Source organism: Phoca vitulina, unplaced genomic scaffold, assembly GCF_004348235.1.
Source record: "Phoca vitulina isolate PV1807 unplaced genomic scaffold, GSC_HSeal_1.0 scaffold40, whole genome shotgun sequence".
NCBI lineage: Eukaryota > Metazoa > Chordata > Mammalia > Carnivora > Phocidae > Phoca > Phoca vitulina.
The window spans coordinates 4366763-4384777 of record NW_022589743.1 but is presented as its reverse complement, the minus strand read 5'-3'; the positions used below and the strand labels follow the sequence as shown (position 1 = coordinate 4384777).

Here is an 18015-nt window from a genome sequence, read left to right as displayed (position 1 = left end):
CCTACTCCATCTCTCTCAGTCACACCTTGGGTTTGGGGGAGACCATTTGAGTCCATCTTGGAACCTCAAGCAAGGCAGAATTGACGTCCTCAAAATAAACCCCTCTTGCCAACAACCCCCATCCAAGTATCTCACTCCTAATGCCTGCAAAGGAATCTCTAACTTGTTCCCCAAATATGCCTAAGCTTGGAATCCCTGCCACACCAGAAGACACCCCTAAACAGGCACATCTTTGAAATTCTCTGGTTCTCCTGTTTTAGAGGAGAAGCCGGCCTCTTCATACCCATCCCTTAGCTCTTGCCAAGGATGTCAGTAGGGTGAATGAGGCATGGCCAGGACTACCCTCGCCAGATCACCCCCATTCCTTCTACCTCTGGAAGCTTCCCCTCCTAGCTCCCCAGTTCCAGTTCCTCCCGATGGGAGAGTCTTAGGAACAAAAGCCCAAGGGGCACCACCACCCACTCTTTAGCCCACATTATACTGAGGACCTAGCCGCACCTCGGCAGCAGCGTCTCTGGCCCAGGCTGGGCTGGGGGGCTGGGGAGGCAGAGCAGCGAAGGGGGGAGATGTGCGGTGGACTCCCTTCCCTTCCCTCCTCCTCCCCCTCTCCCTTCCAACTCCCAAATTGGGGGCCGGGCCAGGCAGCTCTGATTGGCTGGGGGACGGGCCGCCGGCTCCCCCTCTCCCTGGGGCAGAGTTCCTCCCCTCTCTCCGTCAGGATGGTATAAAAGGGGCCCGGGCCAGTGGTCGGAGCAGACGGGAGTTTCTCCTCGGGGTCGGAGCAGGAGGCACGCGGAGTGTGAGGCCACGCATGAGCCGACGCTAACCCCCACCCCAGCCGCAAAGAGTCTACATGTCTAGGGTCTAGACATGTTCAGCTTTGTGGACCTCCGGCTCCTGCTCTTCTTAGCGGCCACCGCCCTCCTGACGCGCGGCCAAGAGGAGGGCCAAGAAGAAGACAGTAAGTCGCAAACTTTTGGGGAGTCCAGGGTTACTTGGTATCTTGCCCTGCGCTCGGTCCCAGGGGTCCACGACGTAAACTGAGACTCGGGATGCTCCGGAGACTCAGGGATGGAAGGGAGATGGTGAGGGCTCTTCCTGGGCGCCGTGGGAGAGAAGGCAGTGCACCCCGGGTGGGGGGTGTAGACGAACGCCCCCGGGTAGTGAGAGGGGAGGATGGAGCGCCGCGGGAGTCGGCACAGGAGGGAGTCCTGAGCGCGCACTGTGGAGTACCACGGGGGAAATGGGCGCCGGGGGAGGGGAAAGTACGTCGAAGATGGGTCGGGGGCGCCGTGCTGGGAGTTTGGAGCCCAAGATGTAAAAGCGATCGGGAAGGCTGTGGGATGATTCATAAGGAAAGATTGTTTGTCCTCTCTGCAGGCTAGACAGTGTTCCTGGGGCCGCGGGGGTGCTGGGCTGAGGGGGGAGGGGGCGCGGAGAGTGGGCGGGTTGGAGGATGAGAAACTTTGGCGCGGACATGGCAGGGCGGGGTCCTTGCGCCCTCTGCTGAGCCACACTGAGCCCCGCGCATCCCGGTCCAGTGCTTCCCCGCGCAGGACCTGCACTGAGTGCACGGGCGTTATTGCCGCTTGTGGACCCCACCTCTAGTCCTGGAAAATAAAGCTGGGGACTGGGTAGCCTCAGTCTCTAAAAGAAAGTGGCCAGTCCCTGGAAATTGCTTGGTGTTGCCCGCCACCTAGTGGCCATCTGAGTAGAAGCTCGCGCGGTGGGCGTGGTTAGCTAACTTCATTACTATTTGCGGACTTTTTGGTTCTCTGGCTAAGGAGTGACCCAGAGGCCCTGGCTAGCTTTAGGAAAGAGGGGTTGTCCCGAGAGAGGGCTTTTGAGATGTCTGGGCGCTGGATGTTAGGGTGTATCCTATTTTGGGGGTACAATTCAAGTCTCTGGGCGGGACCTCAGGCCAATAGGCCCCGCCCCATCCTCTTAGCCCCGCCTACGCTATCCCACCTGCCCTGGGATGGGGCAGAATGGGGGCTGGACCTCCTTTCTCTCCTCCTACCGGTTCCCCCCCCCCCCGACCCCACCCTCGTCTCCACCCATACCACGCCCCCCGAGTCGGCCCGCTTGTTGGGGCCCCTCCTGTTCTCTCTCCTCCCCAGTCCCCCACCTTCCCTCCCCCACCCAGTGGCTTTTTTATTTCACTTGGCTTCAGCACCGATGGGCTGGGGTTGGAGTTGGAAGCAACTCCGGCCTAAAGCTTTGTTTAAATTCCTGAGAACTGGAAAGAGTTAGGGCCGCCCTGGCCAGGCGCCTCGGCGCTGTCACTGGCCCTGATGAGGAGCAGATGAGCTTTTAAGGATTTGGGGAAAGGAGCGGGGACGGGGTGGAGGAGGCGGGAAATGGAAAATGTAAAAGTGTCCTTACGAGACGGGAACGGCAGGCAGGGCTGCGGTCCCTGGAGCCCCGCGGTGGGGGGCTCGAGCGCCGCTGACAGCCCCTCCTTCCCCCTCTTGCCCCAGTCCCACCAGTCACCTGCGTACAGAACGGCCTCAGGTACTATGACCGAGACGTATGGAAACCCGAGGCCTGTCGGATCTGTGTCTGCGACAACGGCAACGTGTTGTGCGATGACGTGATCTGCGACGAAACCAAGAACTGTCCCGGCGCCCAAGTCCCCCCGGGCGAGTGCTGCCCCGTCTGCCCCGACGGCGAGGGTACGGTCGGGGGCCGGGGGCTGGGGGAGGGCGGGGCCGCCGGCAGGACCCGGTGCGGACCCCGCCGCTCACCCGCGTCTCTTCTCCCCTAGCGTCTCCTACCGACCAAGAAACCACAGGAGTTGAGGTAATCCGCTGCCCTCGACTTTTGCCACCCGCCCGAGGGTCCTCAAGCGCCTCCCGTCTCTAACCCGGCTTCTTTTGTTTCTTCTCCCCCCACAACCCTATAGGGACCCAAGGGAGACACTGGCCCCCGAGGTCCAAGGGTAAGTTAGCGTGGCCTTCGCTCGGCATTCGGGGCTGCAGGTGGGCGTGGCTCCAGGCCTGCGCTCACCGCCGACCCCCCGACACCCCCCGCCCCCGCCGCTGCAGGGACCTGCCGGCCCCCCTGGCAGAGATGGCATCCCCGGACAGCCTGGACTTCCCGGACCCCCCGGACCTCCCGGACCCCCCGGACCCCCTGGCCTCGGAGGAGTGAGTGAAGACTTAAGACCGCCCTGGCAGGCCCTGTGTGCGCCCCTCACCTCCTGTTCTTCTTCTTCTTCTTTTTTTTTTTTTTTTTTGTGGGTTTTTTGGCAGATGGCATACTTTATATTTTGAAATGATTTCAAACTTACAGTGAAGTTTCGAGACTAGTGCCAAGAACTCTCACATACACTTCACAGTTTGTCACATTTGCTTTATCAGTCTCTGTGTATACATATAACTGTCACTATTTTTCCTTCTGAACCATTTGTGCCAGAGTTAGTTCCTGATGTTATGTCCTTTGCTCCTAAATACTTTAGTGTGTATTTCCTGAGAACAAGGACTTTCTCTTATGCGACCATTGCACGATGATTACATTTCAAAATTCTGACATTGTTACATAACGATCATCTAACATATCGTCCCTGTCCAAATTTCAGCAATATCCCGATAATGCCCTTTATAGCATCTTTTCTCCTGATCCGGCATCATGAATTTCATTTAACTGTCATGTGTCTTCAGTTTCCTTTACTCTGGAACATTCCTCAGACTTTCTTTCTTCTTTCTTCACGACATGGAAATTTTTTTAAGAAGCTGGTTGCTTTGTAGAGGGCAATTGTTTTTATAAGACGGTCCCTCAGTTTGGGTTGGCTGGATGTGTCCCCATAATTAGAGTTGGGCCCTGCATTTTTGGCAGGAATATCTCACAAGTGATGTTGTTGTCCTTCTTAGTGCATCACATCAGGAGGCGTATGTCAATATCCTGTTGTCAGCGACATCTTCCGCCTTTCTATTCACTGATTTCTCATACACTCTCTCGTTTTTTCTAGAACTTTGCTCCCCAAATGTCTTATGGCTACGATGAGAAATCAACTGGAGGAATCTCCGTGCCTGGCCCCATGGTGAGCCACTGGGGGGCGGGGTCAGAGATGACAGAAGAGGAGCCAGTGGGGATCCAGACAGGATGGGCCAGTGGTGGCATATGGGGGTGTTATAGGAGGTCAAGATGACCTTCGGAACCTGAAGTCCAGAGAGGAAGACAACTGGGTGGTCTCAACAGGAACCACTGGGAGATAGCAAGACCACACCCACATGGCACTTTCCTACAGAGGTATCACTATGGCCCCTTTTTTTTTTCCTTCTGTAGGGTCCTTCTGGTCCTCGTGGTCTCCCTGGCCCCCCTGGTGCACCTGTGAGTATCCAGGATGTCATCATGTACCACCCTGGGCTTTGGTCTTTAGAAGGGAGGATTGGGATGAGGGTAGAGAAGGTGTTCTGAGAGATCTCTTAGTGATCTGGGGAAAGATTGGTAGGGACCTGTCCTTCTAACTGAATCCCTCTTTCCTTGTTCTCCAGGGTCCCCAAGGTTTCCAAGGCCCCCCTGGTGAGCCCGGCGAGCCTGGAGCCTCAGTAAGTGCCTCCCCAACTTGTACTCTATACAAATAACACACTCTTTCTACAAATACGTGGATTCTCCTATCGAAGGACCCCTCCACACCTACTGTCTGGGGTCTTCCCTACCTCCTCCTTCTAATCCCAGCCTTCCCTTTCTTTTTTTTTTCTCCCTTATCCTGGTTATTCTAATATCCTTTCTTCCTGTATCCTCTAGGGTCCCATGGGTCCCCGTGGTCCCCCTGGCCCCCCTGGCAAGAACGGAGATGATGTAAGTAGCCCAGGCGAGAAGATCCCATCTAGCCCCCAACACCTCCATCAGCTAGGTCCCTGTAACCTCCACCCCAGTGCCCCACCACCTTCGGGGGGTGATGCCCAGAGAAAGGAGGCCAGGTTCTCCCTGATGCACGGGACTGCCCTTGAACAATGATCTTCACCCCTTGTGGGATGTTTCCCCATCTCCCCAGTGGAGGTGACTGGCCCTCCCCTCACCCCAGCCACCTTAAAGCATTCCCCAGCCCCGTCTGATGGGGTGAATGACTTCCTTAGGCTTAATGGCTCTGGGCATTAGATTTGCTCTCCATCTATAGAAATAAACAGAAATACCTTTGGAGAGACTCAAAATTCAGCAAACAAGGATTTTACAGTAGATTTAAGCTGAGCTTTAAATTCAAAGATAAGATTCTGGGCTCCTAAATCTGACCTTCAACAGTACTAAAAAAAACTCAGACCTTCCACGCTTTTCTAGCCCACGGAGGGGGGTGGGGGCAGAGGCATGATGGCCTTTTCTCTCCCTTTCAGGGTGAAGCTGGAAAGCCTGGTCGTCCTGGTGAGCGTGGACCTCCTGGACCTCAGGTGAGCGGGGATGCGTGGCTGGCCGTGGACTTCGCTACAGGTGGGCTTCGCTTGGGAACTGGGTCCTCCGTGGCATCTTCTAAAGGCTCTGCCTTTCTCCTCCTTTTCTTTTCTCTCCAGGGTGCTCGGGGATTGCCTGGAACAGCTGGCCTGCCTGGAATGAAGGGACACAGAGTAAGTCCCCTTTGAGCCATCTAAGCTCCCCAAGTCCCAGCATCTGACAGTTCCAGCCCCTTTCCCCAAAGGATCCTGTGTGCGCCCTGGAGGGTGGAAGCTACAGAAGTCCCAAGGGATAGGGAGTAGCCATCCAAAAGAACTTCCCTCCATTGGGAAAGAAATCTCAATAAAGGGATTGGGTGAGCTCTTGGCCCAGCTGGGGTTTAGTCTAGCACAGAGACAGAGCCTGTGGTGACCCCCTGAGGCACCTTCTCAGGTCAGAGTGGGGCTTCCATCGGTACTCACCTTGGCCCTTCCTATCTTAGGGTTTCAGTGGTTTGGATGGTGCCAAGGGAGATGCTGGTCCTGCTGGTCCTAAGGTAAGAAGATGCCTGAATGTCATGGGCCTCCTCCTCCCCCTCCCACCCCACCCCATGAACGAATTCCTAACTTTATTCTCCGTTCTCTAGGGTGAGCCCGGTAGCCCTGGTGAAAACGGAGCTCCTGGTCAGATGGTGAGTGTGTCCAGTTCTAGAAGGAAGAGAGGGAGCAGGGTATAGGGGCAATATGAGGTTTGGGGGCAAAGTGTGTGTCTCCCATGTCACGTGGCTTTTCTGGCTTTTGTTGCCAGGGCCCCCGTGGTCTGCCTGGTGAGAGAGGTCGCCCCGGAGCCCCGGGCCCTGCTGTAAGTACCCCTGGCCCCGTGGGGGACGCCTGGGCTCTGACAGAGGTTCCTGATGAGTCATGGGTGGCCCGTGCTCAGCGCACGTAACCGGGGCTCCCCTCTCTCCGGCAGGGTGCTCGTGGGAATGATGGTGCTACTGGTGCCGCTGGACCCCCCGTGAGTGTGACCTCTGGACCCCGGTGTCTGGGAGTGGGGAGGGCTCTCAGCTCGGGCCGGGGGGGCCAGCCCTGGGGCTCGGAATCCCAGGACCTCTTCTGTCCCAGGCTGTGACTTGCAGCGGCCCCCTTCCTTCTTGCTAACATTTCCATTTCATTCCCAGGGTCCCACTGGCCCCGCTGGTCCCCCTGGATTCCCCGGTGCTGTTGGTGCTAAGGTGAGCCCGCTGCCCTCCTCTGGGCACAGCTCCCACGGGCCAAGGGGTGCCTATCTCCCTGCTCTCCAAAACAGAGGGACCCAGAGCGGCCTATTCCCCAATACCTTTGTCCTGGGATCCCCTTCTCCCATCTGGGAGTCCTGATTCTTGGTCTTCCTGTGCCTGCCCTACACACACACACACACACACACACAGACACACACACACACCCCGACATCCAAAGGTGAGGTTGGGCTCCCAGGCTGGCTCCTGACATGTCCTTTTTTTCCCACCCAGGGTGAAGCTGGTCCCCAAGGAGCCCGTGGCTCTGAAGGTCCCCAGGGTGTGCGTGGTGAGCCCGGCCCCCCTGGCCCGGCTGGTGCTGCCGGTCCTGCTGTGAGTGTCGCCTCCTCAGTGCCCCCGGGGCCACCCCCCAGGTCCCAGTCCTGGCCTGTCACCCACTGGCCCCTCTCTCTCTGTGCCACAGGGAAACCCTGGTGCTGACGGACAGCCGGGTGCTAAAGGTGCTAACGTAAGTACCCTGCGGGTCTCAGAGCTGCCCCCGGTGCCCCCGTCCTGCACACCCCCTGCCCCCGGCTCCCAGGCTCAACCTCTTCTGCCTCCCACAGGGCGCTCCCGGCATTGCTGGTGCTCCCGGCTTCCCTGGTGCCCGAGGCCCCTCTGGACCCCAGGGCCCCAGCGGTCCTCCTGGTCCCAAGGGTAACAGCGTAAGTATTCCTCTGTCACTGTGGCCCGCCCCACGCGCTGGCTCCGGTGGGGCCCTCCCCTGGGGAGCAGGAGGATCCAGGCCAGCTGAGTACCCCCGACTTTCGGCTCATCCTCTTTTCCTCCCGCGTGCAGGGTGAACCTGGTGCTCCTGGGAACAAAGGAGACACGGGCGCCAAGGGAGAGCCCGTAAGTGTCCCCCCCCACCTCCTCCCGCAGCTCAGCTCTGCCCTGGGAAGCCCTGGAGGGAGACCCCGGGTGGGGGGGAATGGGAGCCCCAGCCTCACACTGCAGGCTGCCCCCTGGTCTCTGCCCTCTCCAGGGCCCCACTGGTATTCAAGGCCCCCCTGGCCCTGCGGGGGAAGAAGGAAAGCGAGGAGCCCGAGGTGAACCTGGACCCACTGGCCTGCCCGGACCCCCCGGCGAGCGTGTAAGTGTCCCCTTCTTTGCTCCCCAGCGCCAGCCTGGCGCCCCCGTGTCGGGGCTCACCGGCCTCTCCTCCTCCTGCAGGGGGGCCCTGGTAGCCGTGGTTTCCCTGGGTCAGACGGCGTCTCTGGTCCCAAGGTAAGCTCCCGTCGTGGCTGGGCTGCGCCCCTGCTGTGCCCCGAGCATTCCCTTCCTCTCTCACGTCCAGCCCCAGTCATGACTGCTCCAGGCTGTGACTGCAGACTCTCTCTCCACACTGGGCTTCCCCTTGACCTTCGCCCCGCTACCAGCGCCCCGGAGAGCACCCCCCGCCCCCCCGACCGGGAGGAATAAGACGCTGGCCCATGGTAAAGAAGCCCAGACCCGAGACCCTGATTGTCCCTGTGACTCCCCCAACCAGGGCCCCGCTGGTGAACGTGGTTCCCCCGGCCCCGCTGGCCCCAAGGGTTCTCCTGGCGAAGCCGGTCGCCCTGGTGAAGCTGGTCTGCCTGGTGCCAAGGTGAGCCCCGGCCCCTCTGCCCGTCCTGTGCAGGTCTGAAATGGGGCGCCCTGGAGCAGGACGGCGGATCTGCCTCCTGAGGGGCCCCCTCCCCTCCTCTGTCCCCCTTCTCCCCACCTGGCTCACACCTCTCTGTCTCCCCCTAGGGTCTGACTGGAAGTCCCGGCAGTCCCGGTCCAGATGGCAAAACCGGCCCCCCTGTAAGTATTGCTCCCCCCCACCGGGGGCCCCTCCCGCCCTCCCGACCGCCCACCCTCCGTCCTCACCTCCGATTCTGTGCCTTCTGTCCTTAGGGTCCCGCTGGTCAAGATGGTCGCCCCGGACCCCCAGGCCCCCCCGGTGCCCGTGGTCAGGCCGGTGTGATGGGATTCCCTGGGCCTAAAGGTGCTGCTGTGAGTATTCATTGAGGAACGTTCCAGAGCCAGGGACAGGCACTCCTAGGAGATGAGAGTCCTGGGTGCCAGTCCCAGCTTTGCCACTGACTTGCTGTGTGGCCTCAGGCCACTCACTACCCCTCTCTGGGCCTCAGTGTCCCTACCCATAAAATGAGAGACCTCTCCCGACTCTACTCCCATTGCGCTCTCCTTGGAAATAAGTATTGTTGGAGCCGCCCCTCCCCCCACAGGGGTAGAATGGGCCTTTTATGTGATAGTCACCCCTAAATCCTGGTGGGTTCTTTCAGGCTGAAAAGGACGTACCAGAGGACATGGAAGCCTTTTGCAGCTCAGGTCACCATAGGCGTATGGTGGCAAGAAGGAAGGGTGGGGGTGGGGGCAGCAGCCTCAGGGACACATGGTCTGGGGGAGGGGGCTCAGGGAGACACGAAGGGACCAGCTGTAACAGCCAGCAAAGTGTTTCCCCAGGACCAGAGCTGGGAGAAAAGAAAACCCCTTAAAAAGTGTCACTTGGGGTAAACCGGAAGGACCCGGGAGGCCTGGTCTCCCACGTAAGCCCCGTTGACTCTGACTCTTTCCCCACAGGGAGAGCCTGGCAAGGCCGGAGAGCGAGGTGTGCCTGGGCCCCCTGGTGCTGTTGTAAGTATCTCCCCGTGGTCCCTGTCCCCTTGCTGCCCCTGCTTATGACACATCTGCTCTGTCCCCTGCCGCTAGCAGCTGCCCCCCTCCCCACCCTGAGTCCTTTGCTCTCTCCCCACAGGGTCCTGCTGGCAAAGACGGAGAAGCTGGAGCTCAGGGAGCCCCCGGCCCTGCTGTAAGTGTCCCCGACAGGCAGCCTGGGGAGGGGACGCTGGGGAGACACCCCGTCCTCCTTTGCTCCTGGCCCTTCCAGTGACCACAGCGTGCTCTCTGTGACAGGGCCCCGCTGGTGAGAGAGGTGAACAAGGCCCCGCTGGCTCCCCTGGATTCCAGGTGAGGCCTCCCGCCGGGCAGGGGCTGAAGGGCTGAAGGGCTGGGGTCCCCCTGGCTCTTTTTCAGATTCTAATCCTACCCTCTCCCTGCCTCCCCCATTTCCCACCTACAGGGTCTCCCTGGCCCCTCTGGTCCTCCCGGTGAAGCAGGCAAACCCGGTGAACAGGTAAGAGGGAGCAGGCAGCCAGAGAGATGGGGAACGCAGGGCATTTAGAGGAAGAGGCCAGCCCTCCTAGCTAAACGGGATCCAGGTTAGACACCCTGCAGGACTTCCCGTCATGAAGGGAGCCACCCAGAGGGAAGCAGGGAGCAGAGCATCTGCATGATATTCTGGACTGCCCTTCAGGGCTGCTGGTCCCGGTGACTTCTTTTTTTAGAGCTACAAGCATAACTCTGACTTTGCCCTCCGCCCAGAGTTTGGGGAGGGGGCTGTCTCCGGCACATCCCCAGGAGGACGAGAGGGATAAGCCCAGTTCAGTGCTGAGAAGGAGTTGGTCTCTAATGACAGTCCCCAAGGGCCAGCCCCCGGGAGAACAAGAGTGCTTTCTAGCGCGGAGGGTCAAGGTGCGGTCGGCTCACTCTCTGTCCCTCCCTCCCCCTCAGGGTGTTCCTGGCGACCTTGGCGCCCCCGGCCCCTCTGGAGCAAGAGTAAGTAGAGCCTCTTGCCGCTCCTGCCCAGATGCCCTGCGCCTGGCCCTGCCTCCGGAGCGGCCATCACGCGCCCTGTCCTTCCCTTCCAGGGCGAGAGAGGTTTCCCCGGTGAACGCGGCGTGCAAGGCCCCCCCGGCCCCGCAGGTCCCCGGGGAGCTAACGGCGCCCCTGGCAATGACGGTGCTAAGGTGAGGGCAGCAGGGGGACCAGGTCCAGCCCCTCTTGAGGCGGGGGTGCCCGGCTGTGGCCAAAGCCCCCTAGATGTGGGTGAGGGGTGGCAGGGGGACAGGGCGGGGTGGGGTCCATGTGCAGCCCGAAGTTCTGGGCTGGGAGCCTTTTCTCTTAGCTGGTGCTTCTCTTTGTCCTGGGCAGCAAGACTGGGAGGTATCAGGAGGGGGCTCGGGGCTGTGACCCACTCCTGGGACCCCATGCCTCATGCCAGTCCCCTTGGTTGTCACCTAGGGTGATGCTGGTGCCCCCGGAGCCCCAGGTAGCCAGGGCGCTCCTGGCCTTCAGGGAATGCCCGGTGAACGAGGCGCAGCTGGTCTTCCCGGCCCTAAGGGTGACAGAGTAAGTTAACCCCCTTCCCCTGAGCCGTGTAGGGCTCCCATCTCTGTCTCCCTCTGCTTTGGATGCTCCGGCCTCTCTCTCTTTACCCTCCCTGGGATCGTTACCTCGTCTCCTTAATCCTCCCTTCTTCCCCTCTGGCCTCTTCGCTGATAAATCCTCTACCATCCTATCCAGGCTCTTCCCTGCCCGTGACTTACCATGGTATCAGGAGGAAGGGTGACCTCCTGGATGGGGGATCCCTTATACATCCCTCTACACAAGGCATGGGTCTCTTACCCTAAGTTCCACCAGAGCCCCACGGGAACTTTTTCCTCTGAAAGATCTTGAGTTCCAAGCACAGGTCGGGGCAGGATAGAGCTGGGGAGGAGTCCCAGACATGCTCCAGGTCACCTCCCTCTCCCCCACTGGAAGTCTCAGACTTTCCTGTGTCTTTAGGGCGATGCTGGTCCCAAAGGTGCTGATGGTTCTCCTGGCAAGGATGGTGTCCGCGGTCTGACTGGCCCCATTGGTCCTCCTGGCCCCGCTGGTGCCCCTGGTGACAAGGTGAGGTGGCCCCACCATCTTCCCTAACACACAGCCTTCCCAGCAAGCCTGGGCATGGCTCTTGGGGGGAGGCAGGTCCTGCCATTCTGAGCTGGTGACCTAAAGGTGGGAGGACCAGAAGGGAGGGGAGGCTCTCCTGGGGTCATTTGCTAGGAGTACTCAGGGTGTGTCCCTGACCTGAGCCTCTTGTCCCTCCCTCTCAGGGTGAATCTGGTCCGAGCGGCCCTGCTGGTCCCACTGGAGCTCGTGGTGCCCCCGTAAGTACAGAGCACCCACACTCTGCCCTGGGCTTCATACTTCTTGCCTCTTCCACCTTCACTGTCACCTGCTCTGGGCCCTGGGGAATGCTCCTCAGGGCCCATCTTCCCCTCCAACTCTGTTCCACCCCAGCCCAGGGCCCCACTCCAATCTGCCTCCTTTTCTTCTAGGGAGACCGTGGTGAGCCTGGTCCCCCCGGCCCTGCTGGCTTCGCTGGCCCCCCTGTGAGTACCAAGACCCCCATTATTTTCGATCACCCAATGGGACCCGGGACCTTGGGAGACTGCATAAGGACAGAGGCGTGGGCCGGAGTCAGGGAAGGAGGGCGGGGAGGGGATGGTGTCCCATTCGAGCATCTTCCTTCCCGGAGTGGTGGCCCTTCCCAAGCCCCGTGGAACCACCTGCTTCCCCGCGCTGCCGTCCCCCGCTCCTCCTCCACTCACCGCTCCCCCTCCTCCCCCAGGGTGCCGACGGCCAACCCGGTGCTAAAGGCGAACCCGGTGATGCTGGTGCTAAAGGCGACGCTGGTCCCCCTGGCCCCGCCGGCCCCACTGGCCCCCCTGGCTCCATTGTGAGTATCTCAGCCTCCGGGCCCCCAGCTGCAGGCCAGCCTGGGCATGGGACCGGCCCGGGCTTAAGGGCGCTGTGCTCTCCTCCAGGGTAACGTTGGTGCTCCCGGACCCAAAGGTGCTCGTGGCAGTGCCGGTCCCCCTGTGAGTATCTCACTGTTTCTCTCCCGGGGGTCCTTCCAGCCTGTGTTCGGAGGGAGGGAGGGAGGGAGGGAGGCCGGGACAGCTGAGCGGGCTGTTCTCCCTCTGACCTCTCTGTCCTCCTCTGCCAGGGTGCTACTGGTTTTCCTGGTGCTGCTGGCCGAGTCGGTCCCCCCGGCCCCTCTGTAAGTAACTGTGGTGGAGAAGCCGCTGCTCTGGTGGGGGGGGATGAGGGGCCCAGGTGAGGGGAGGGTGGTGGGCCTCTGCGGGCCTCCGTGGTGCTCCAGAACCCACTGGAATCTGACAGCCTCTCTTCTCCCTGCCCAGGGAAATGCTGGACCCCCTGGCCCTCCTGGCCCTGCTGGCAAAGAAGGCGGCAAAGGCCCCCGTGGTGAGACCGGCCCCGCCGGACGTCCCGGTGAAGTCGGGCCCCCCGGTCCCCCCGGCCCCGCTGGCGAGAAGGGATCCCCTGGTGCTGATGGACCTGCTGTAAGCGCGCACTCCGCAGGGGTCCCGAGTGGGGGGGTGCTCTCTGGCTGCTGCAAGGCGCCTCACCTTCATCTCCCCCTCCCCCCCAGGGTGCTCCCGGCACTCCCGGACCTCAAGGCATTGCTGGACAGCGTGGTGTGGTGGGCCTGCCCGGTCAGCGAGGAGAGAGAGGCTTCCCCGGTCTTCCCGGCCCTTCTGTGAGTGCCCCCTCACCTCGGGGAACCCCGAAAACAACCATCACTGGGACTGTGGACATGGAGGCCCAGGGCCCTCCCCCACTCCGTCTCTGGCCTGACTCTCTCTTCTCCCTCAGGGTGAACCTGGCAAACAAGGTCCTTCTGGAGCAAGTGGTGAGCGTGGCCCCCCTGGTCCCATGGGCCCCCCTGGATTGGCTGGACCTCCTGGCGAGTCTGGACGTGAGGTGAGCAATCACCAGCCCCCTGCCAGTGCCCTCAGCGAGGCCATTTTGGCCTTTGCCTGAGCCTCCCTTCCTTGGCTGATGCTCACCCATCTCTCTCTCTCTGCAGGGATCTCCTGGTGCTGAAGGCTCCCCCGGACGAGATGGTTCTCCTGGCCCCAAGGTGAGATGGTTGCTCCCCTGGGCCATGGCCCCACCTGCCGTTCTCCTGCCCCAGCCTGGCCCCTTTAGCAGGAACTGACTCCTAGTCTCCTCCTCTGCCGCGCTCAGGGTGACCGTGGTGAGACCGGCCCTTCTGGACCCCCTGGTGCTCCTGGTGCTCCTGGTGCCCCTGGCCCCGTTGGCCCCGCTGGCAAGAATGGCGACCGTGGCGAGACTGTAAGTAGCTGGACTCTAGCCGGCCGTCTCGGGCTGGACACTCTCCGGGCCGGCCCGTGGGCATCTGACTTCACTGAGGCTGGAGGAGGGGGGGGGGTCTTGCAAGATGGCCCCTGGCCTTCCTGAAAACCTGAGCCACCGCCTGGCCTCAAGGCCCCTCTCCCAGATGGGCCCTCGCTTCCCCTGGGGAATGGGGTTTGTCCCCACGTGCTTGCCCCAGCTCACACGAAGCCTGAATTCACCTGAAGGTTCAGCTGGGGCTCAGGAGGGATGGACGTGGCGGGAAAGGATGTGAGGAAGGATGGCCATGGCCGAGGGGTGGTTTCATCCCACAGCTCAGGCCGTAGCAGGATCTAACACGCTCTGTGCTCTCCCCAGGGTCCTGCTGGTCCTGCCGGCCCGATCGGCCCCGTTGGTGCTCGTGGTCCCTCTGTAAGTGCCCGGCTCTGGCCCTCATGTGCTCGTACTTGGCCCAGATATGGACTACACCCCACTCGGTGCTAATGAACCTTTCATCTGACAGCCTGTGCCTCTTCTCTTCTAGGGACCCCAAGGTCCACGTGGTGACAAGGGTGAGACAGGCGAACAGGGTGACAGAGGCATAAAGGGTCACCGTGGCTTCTCTGGTCTCCAGGGTCCCCCTGGTCCTCCTGTGAGTATGCTCAGCAGCCCCCAGCCCCCAGCTGCCATTGAGTCCTGTTATACAATGAGGGGGGATGTTGCCTCAGTTTCCCCTCTGGATAGTCATTCTCACTCCTCCCTAGCGGGGACCGAGGTGTAAAGATTTATGGACATTTCCAAGGGGCTTCTGGGAGGGTGAGGGACACAAAGAGGGGGTGGAGGAGGTCTTAGCCTGTGGACACCTTGGGCCTAGAGGTCCAGAATAATGGGGCAGGGGGCAGGTTGCCGGCCATGTTTGACCCACACGGGGTCTTACTGCCTTTGCATCTGTCCTTCAGGGCTCTCCTGGTGAACAAGGTCCTTCTGGAGCTTCTGGTCCTGCTGGTCCCCGAGTAAGTCATGCCTCTATCTTCCCTTGCTAGGGCCCAAGCCCAGGCTCACTTCGGAGCCCTCTGCCTGGGACACAGGTGTGCCCATCTCTCTCTAGAAGGGTCTGGGGGCAGGGGTTGGGAGAAGGGAAGAAGAATGCTGGACAATCTTGCCTGACTGTGAGAATGAACAAGGATGAGGCCGTGGAGGCCGAGCCAGGCAGGGAGGTTGGTGAGCTTCTCCGCAGAGTCGGGCTGGTGGTCCTGTGCTTTCTAGCAGGCTTCCTCCAACCGTCTTCCCCTTTTCAGGGTCCCCCCGGCTCTGCTGGTTCTCCTGGCAAAGACGGACTCAACGGTCTCCCAGGCCCCATCGGCCCCCCTGGTCCTCGTGGTCGCACTGGTGATGCTGGTCCTGTTGTACGTAGCCCCCCATCCCATCCACCCGTGGCCCTCAGCCCCAAGGGCACTTGGACCCTGGTAATCCCGGCTCTTCTTGCTCTCTGTGCAGGGTCCCCCCGGCCCTCCTGGACCTCCTGGGCCCCCCGGTCCTCCCAGCGGCGGTTTCGACTTCAGCTTCCTGCCCCAGCCACCTCAAGAGAAGGCTCACGATGGCGGCCGCTACTACCGGGCCGATGATGCCAATGTGGTCCGTGACCGTGACCTTGAGGTGGACACCACTCTCAAGAGCCTGAGCCAGCAGATCGAGAACATCCGGAGCCCTGAAGGAAGCCGCAAGAACCCAGCCCGCACCTGCCGCGACCTCAAGATGTGCCACTCCGACTGGAAGAGCGGTGAGGGCCTGCCCCAGGGGTGCTCCTCCTCCTCGTCCTCCTGCTGCCATGACAGCGCTGAGCCCTGAGGGGCCCAGATGCCCACGTGTGCCCCACTGCCCATACCTCCCCTGACTCCATCTTGCTCTGTCCCACTGCAGGAGAATACTGGATTGACCCCAACCAAGGATGCAACCTGGATGCCATCAAGGTCTTCTGCAACATGGAGACAGGCGAGACCTGCGTGTACCCCACTCAGCCTCATGTGGCCCAGAAGAACTGGTACATCAGCAAGAACCCCAAGGACAAGAGGCACGTCTGGTACGGCGAGAGCATGACTGACGGATTCCAGGTGCGTCAGCGGGACCTGGAGCCGCTCTCCCTAGATGGGGCTGGCCCAGAGCTCAGAAGGGGCAGGAGGGGAGGTCCTGGGTGGACTAGACCTCTGCTAAGGGGGACGGACAGAGCTGGGCTGGGAGGCAGGAGTCCTGGGTCCTTGATCCTGGCTCAGACACAGGGTGCCCATGGATAAGCAAGGGATGCTACTTCTGGATGGGAGAGGGGCCACGGGGATGCTCTTAGCGGACTCCAGGGAGGGAGGCCGGGACTAGAGGCTCCAGCGTGGTTGCTCACTTGCTTCTCCCCCCCACACTCCCCTACAGTTCGAGTATGGTGGCCAGGGCTCCGATCCTGCCGATGTGGCCATCCAGCTGACGTTCCTGCGCCTGATGTCCACCGAGGCTTCCCAGAACATCACCTACCACTGCAAGAACAGCGTGGCCTACATGGACCAGCAGACCGGCAACCTCAAGAAGGCCCTGCTCCTCCAGGGCTCCAACGAGATCGAGATCCGGGCCGAGGGCAACAGCCGCTTCACCTACAGCGTCACCTACGACGGTTGCACGGTGAGTCCCGGGCCGGGCCCCTGTCTGGGCTCTGGCTTTCCTGGCAGGCCGTACTTGCCCTCACTGCACTGCTCCCGCCCGGTGACACCCCTCTCCCGTTGTCTCCCCAGAGTCACACCGGAGCCTGGGGCAAGACAGTGATCGAATACAAAACCACCAAGACCTCCCGCTTGCCCATCATCGATGTGGCACCATTGGACGTTGGCGCCCCAGACCAGGAATTCGGCATGGATGTTGGCCCTGTCTGCTTCTTGTAAACTCCCTCCCATCCTACCCGGCTCCCTCCCACCCAACCCCCTCACCCCTGACCCTGGAAACAGACAAACAGCCCAAACTGAACCCCCCAAAAAGCCAAAAAATGGGAGACAATTTCACATGGACTTTGGAAAATATTTTTTTCCTTTGCATTCATCTCTCAAACTTAGTTTTTATCTTTGACCAACCAAACACGACCAAAAACCAAAAGCGCATTCAACCTTACCAAAAAAAAAAAAAAAGAATAAATAAATAACTTTTTAAAAAAAGGAAGCTTGGTCCACTTGCTTGAAGACCCATATGGGGGTAAGTCCTTTTCTGCCCGTTGGGCTTATGATACCCCAACACTGCCCTTTCTGCTCCTTTCTCCATCCCTCCTTGGGGCCTCCCCTCCACTGCTCCCCAAATCTAAGTCTCCCCAAAAGGCACAGGAAACAATGCATTGTCTGCCCAGCAACCAAAGGCAATGCTAAAACACCCAAGTGACCCCCCACACTCCCAGCCCACTCCCCTCACCCAGCACCCCCAGACCCTGGGGGGACCTGAGGTTCTCAGACTGCCAAAGAAGCCTCACCATCTGGCATCCTTGTGGCTCCTGCAACAATCCCCTCTTCGTTTCCGAGGGGGCATGCTGGGGGACCACAGGCCCCTCGCTGCCTGCCCGGTTTGGAGGAAAGTCAGGAGGCGCCACGACAGAGCGGAAGGAAGCATCGGATCATTCGGGGACAAGTGTCAGTCCCCCCTGTGCGTGCGACAGGGCTGGGTGGGAGAGACTGCTCTGTTCCTTGTGTAATTGTGTTGCTGAAGGACTACCTCTTCTTGTCTCCGAGTGTCACCGGGGCAACTGCGTGGGGGCGGGGTGGGGGCAGGGCCGAAGGGGCTCCCCATTTTATATCAAAGGTGCTACATCTCTGTGATGGGGTGGGGTGGGGAAGGAATGACTGGTGCTATAGAAGTCGGGGCGCCCCACCCCCCAGGCCAGCAAATGTTCCTTTTTGTTTAAAGTCTTTTTTTTATTCTTTGGGTTTTTTTTTGTTTTGTTTTGTTTTTCCTTGCGGATGGGGACTCGTGAATTTTCTAAAGGTGCTACTTAACTTGGGGGGAGAGAGTGTCGCAACTCAGTGCTCCCTTCCACCCCTCTCCGCGCCACCCCCCGCCGCCTCTCTCCACCTCTCTCTCTGAAACCCGCTCCTCAGCTGCACCCCATCCTCACGGCCTCTCTATCCTGTGTCCTCTCTCTGGGTTTCAGAGCACAACTTCCCAAAGCACAAAGCAGTTTTTCCCCCTAGGGGTGGGAGGAAGCAAGACTCTGTACCTATTTTGTATGTGTATAATAATTTGAGATGTTTTTAATTATTTTGATTGCTGGAATAAAGCATGTGGAAATGACCCAAACATATCTGCAGTGGCCTCCTGATTTCCTGCCTTGGAGTCTGGGGGGTGCGGGGTGGGGAGCCTGGGGTGGGCACTTTGGCTGGGGG

General features: G+C 60.4%; 1 protein-coding gene across 1 annotated transcript; it reads left to right on the top strand.

The window, feature by feature from the left end:
• Nucleotides 1-754: 754 nt before the first annotated feature.
• Nucleotides 755-17923, top strand: COL1A1 (collagen type I alpha 1 chain). Its single transcript, XM_032429058.1, has 51 exons — nucleotides 755-961; nucleotides 2481-2675; nucleotides 2768-2802; nucleotides 2906-2941; nucleotides 3048-3149; nucleotides 3971-4042; nucleotides 4288-4332; nucleotides 4497-4550; nucleotides 4750-4803; nucleotides 5334-5387; nucleotides 5508-5561; nucleotides 5870-5923; nucleotides 6014-6058; nucleotides 6175-6228; nucleotides 6340-6384; nucleotides 6548-6601; nucleotides 6878-6976; nucleotides 7068-7112; nucleotides 7210-7308; nucleotides 7442-7495; nucleotides 7629-7736; nucleotides 7817-7870; nucleotides 8133-8231; nucleotides 8378-8431; nucleotides 8525-8623; nucleotides 9212-9265; nucleotides 9387-9440; nucleotides 9545-9598; nucleotides 9711-9764; nucleotides 10202-10246; nucleotides 10339-10437; nucleotides 10712-10819; nucleotides 11255-11362; nucleotides 11566-11619; nucleotides 11791-11844; nucleotides 12084-12191; nucleotides 12280-12333; nucleotides 12462-12515; nucleotides 12658-12819; nucleotides 12909-13016; nucleotides 13133-13240; nucleotides 13347-13400; nucleotides 13508-13615; nucleotides 13994-14047; nucleotides 14160-14267; nucleotides 14575-14628; nucleotides 14914-15021; nucleotides 15113-15395; nucleotides 15536-15726; nucleotides 16037-16279; nucleotides 16390-17923. The coding sequence occupies exons 1-51, from the start codon at nucleotides 871-873 to the stop codon at nucleotides 16534-16536; spliced, it is 4383 nt and encodes a 1460-aa protein (XP_032284949.1). The 5' UTR covers nucleotides 755-870; the 3' UTR covers nucleotides 16537-17923.
• Nucleotides 17924-18015: the final 92 nt, after the last annotated feature.